General features: G+C 41.5%; 1 protein-coding gene across 1 annotated transcript in view; it reads right to left on the bottom strand.

Annotated features, from left to right (window-relative positions):
• Positions 1-2500, bottom strand: part of cdh13 (cadherin 13, H-cadherin (heart)) — a 423509-nt gene that overhangs the window by 73056 nt on the left and 347953 nt on the right. Inside the window, 1 exon segment of the mRNA XM_080841504.1 lies at positions 1474-1727. Within this exon segment, the coding sequence (XP_080697630.1) occupies positions 1474-1727 (254 nt within the window).

Raw genomic sequence — 2500 nt, 5'->3', positions numbered from 1 at the left:
GAAAAATGAAACTGTATGTGACAGCAACACGAATGAAAAAGGAAGAAACTCCTTTTTGGATAGTTAATCTCCACACACATTCGGTGGGGCTCTTAATTCCATCGTACTTACCAGGATATCACAACACTTTTCACAAAAAGCTTCTATGAACTGATTATAGTTATCTTAAACCTATTCCTCATCCACACCATTAAGTGGCACAATTTGCAGGGATCTTGACTAGGTTGCTTTGCAACGATCAGCCTCCTGAGCACACTACACAAGAGCCATCCCCAGAGATCTTAATCTATCGCAAGTTAAAAGCCAGGTGGGCGATAACGTACTCCCGAACGTACTCCCGCCGCCTTTAGCAATGCAGAGAAACAAAACTTCTCGCAGAGGAGAAATTAAGTGACTCACAGAGATGCCTGTTAAATAAAACGGCTTAATGGAACAGTACGTTATTTACACACTCTCATCTTCACTGAGCAGAGAGCAATCTTGAGAAAACTCAAGCACTTAGCTTGTAATGTCTTCTATTCATATGTACCCTCCACTGTTAATGCATTATGTTGCTTCCGTCTTTCTATACGTGATGTAAATAAACACTTAGGCTTTATTCACAGTGACGTAAATGTGAGTAAAGGTAGCCGTGCACTACCAGAAAGAATCATATCATGATTCCTCCCTGAAGCCACGAAACTGCCTTCCCTTACGTTAATGCTCCATATATTATATTCAGATAAGGATCTTAATCCAGCGTCACTCTGAAAAATCATGTTACGATGACCATAAAACTGGCCTGCCTTACATTAATGCTCCATATATTCTATTCAGAAAACTCTAACAGCACAGTAATTCATAGCTTGCTCACAGTGCTGCTGTATGGATATACATCACTTGTTATAAAACAATTGGGTTCTATTGCGTTATTTAGCTGTTTCTGATGGACGAGAGACGTTTCATGACTTTGATTATCCCAGAACAACCCAACTCGGACTTTTCACTGCTAATAATAAACCACTCCGCGATGAAACATTCTATGATGCATTGATGATAACCGTTGATTCCAAATTCTTATAATTCCAAACCAAGACGTTGAAAATGGAACTATTTTTTGTTGCGGAGAAACAATGGCGATATAAACATTTTTAAATCAATAACTTCGTGTTGAAATGTTAATTGGTTGATTATAAAATTGTTTTATAAAAGCAATGGCTACGGCCGAACACCACACGTGGGAATATCCCTAACCTACCCCACTCGCACTATATTGCTTAATTATAACACATCCTAAAGAAATATAAATATGACGATGCCGCATATTTAAAAACATTGGTAAAAAGTAATGCAAATATATGTGTACAAATAAGACAAATAGCAACCACCACAATCCAGACCCAAAAGAATGTCTTGCATGGGGCGGGTGTGTGCGGCCTGAGGTTTGTCTGTTCTGCGGTTGTTATGGTTACGTGTCTGACTCTGCTCACTGACCTGATGCTCTGCGACTGGAGGTAGTCGGGGTCAGTGGCGTTGAGCATGGCCACGAAGCTGCCCACGGAGATGTTCTCCTCCTTGGTCACCACCATGGGGTCGGGGTAGAAGACGGGCCCCTCGTTGACGTCCTGGACGTTGACGATCACGGTGGCGGTGGAGCTGGAGCCATAGCCCACGTCAGGCACCAGTGCCTCCTCGTTCTCCACCTTTATCAGCAACGTGTGGAAGGATGTGCTCTCATAGTCCAGAGGCTACAAGGACAGGGACAGGGAGAGACAAAGATAAAGAGAGAGAGAGAGAGAGAGAGAGAGAGAGAGAGAGAGAGAGAGAGAGAGAGAGAGAGAGAGAGAGAGAGAGAGAGAGAGGTGGGCAGAAAGAGGTTTAACACTTCTCTATTGAACCATTGCCTACCTTTCCCACACAATTACACCACTACAACAAATTAAACAGAGAGAGTTGTTCAGCTTGTTGAGCCATTAATCTATTTGCATCAATATCCTTTTTAAACAAATACAAGAAATACAGTTTTGGCCCCAATAACTGGACTTAAGGTAATAGAAATCTGGCAAGAACAACTGAGGGAAAGACAAAGAGAGAGAGAGAGAAGCAAGACAAAGAAACACAACTCAGTCGGAGGCAGAAACTGGGGGGCAATCAAAAAAGAAAATAACTGCACCACTGATGCAATAAACTAAACACAGAGGCGGTTGTTTGGTCCTAAGCCTTGACACTCCACTCATTTGACATTGTTTTAGAAGTGGCTGTTTTGTGTTCGCTCACATCGCTTTTCTCCTTGAACCATTTTCGCAACCAGTTTATGATACTGTATGCTCCTTTGAAACACAAAAACATACCTTCATAAGTGACTTTGTGAATATATTAAGAGATAAGTACTAGGTTTGTCACCGCAAACAAACACATTTAATAGAAAATGTAGGAGGCCAGATTCCAAATTAAGAGCATGGTGTCCTGCTAATACAGCTTATAATATTGAATATACATTTTAGGGGAGTCGGGGTCTTTA

The sequence above is a fragment of the Sprattus sprattus genome (assembly GCF_963457725.1).
Source record: "Sprattus sprattus genome assembly, chromosome: 7".
NCBI lineage: Eukaryota > Metazoa > Chordata > Actinopteri > Clupeiformes > Clupeidae > Sprattus > Sprattus sprattus.
The sequence above is the reverse complement of the archived record's forward strand: the minus strand, read 5'-3'. Positions and strand labels throughout refer to the sequence as shown.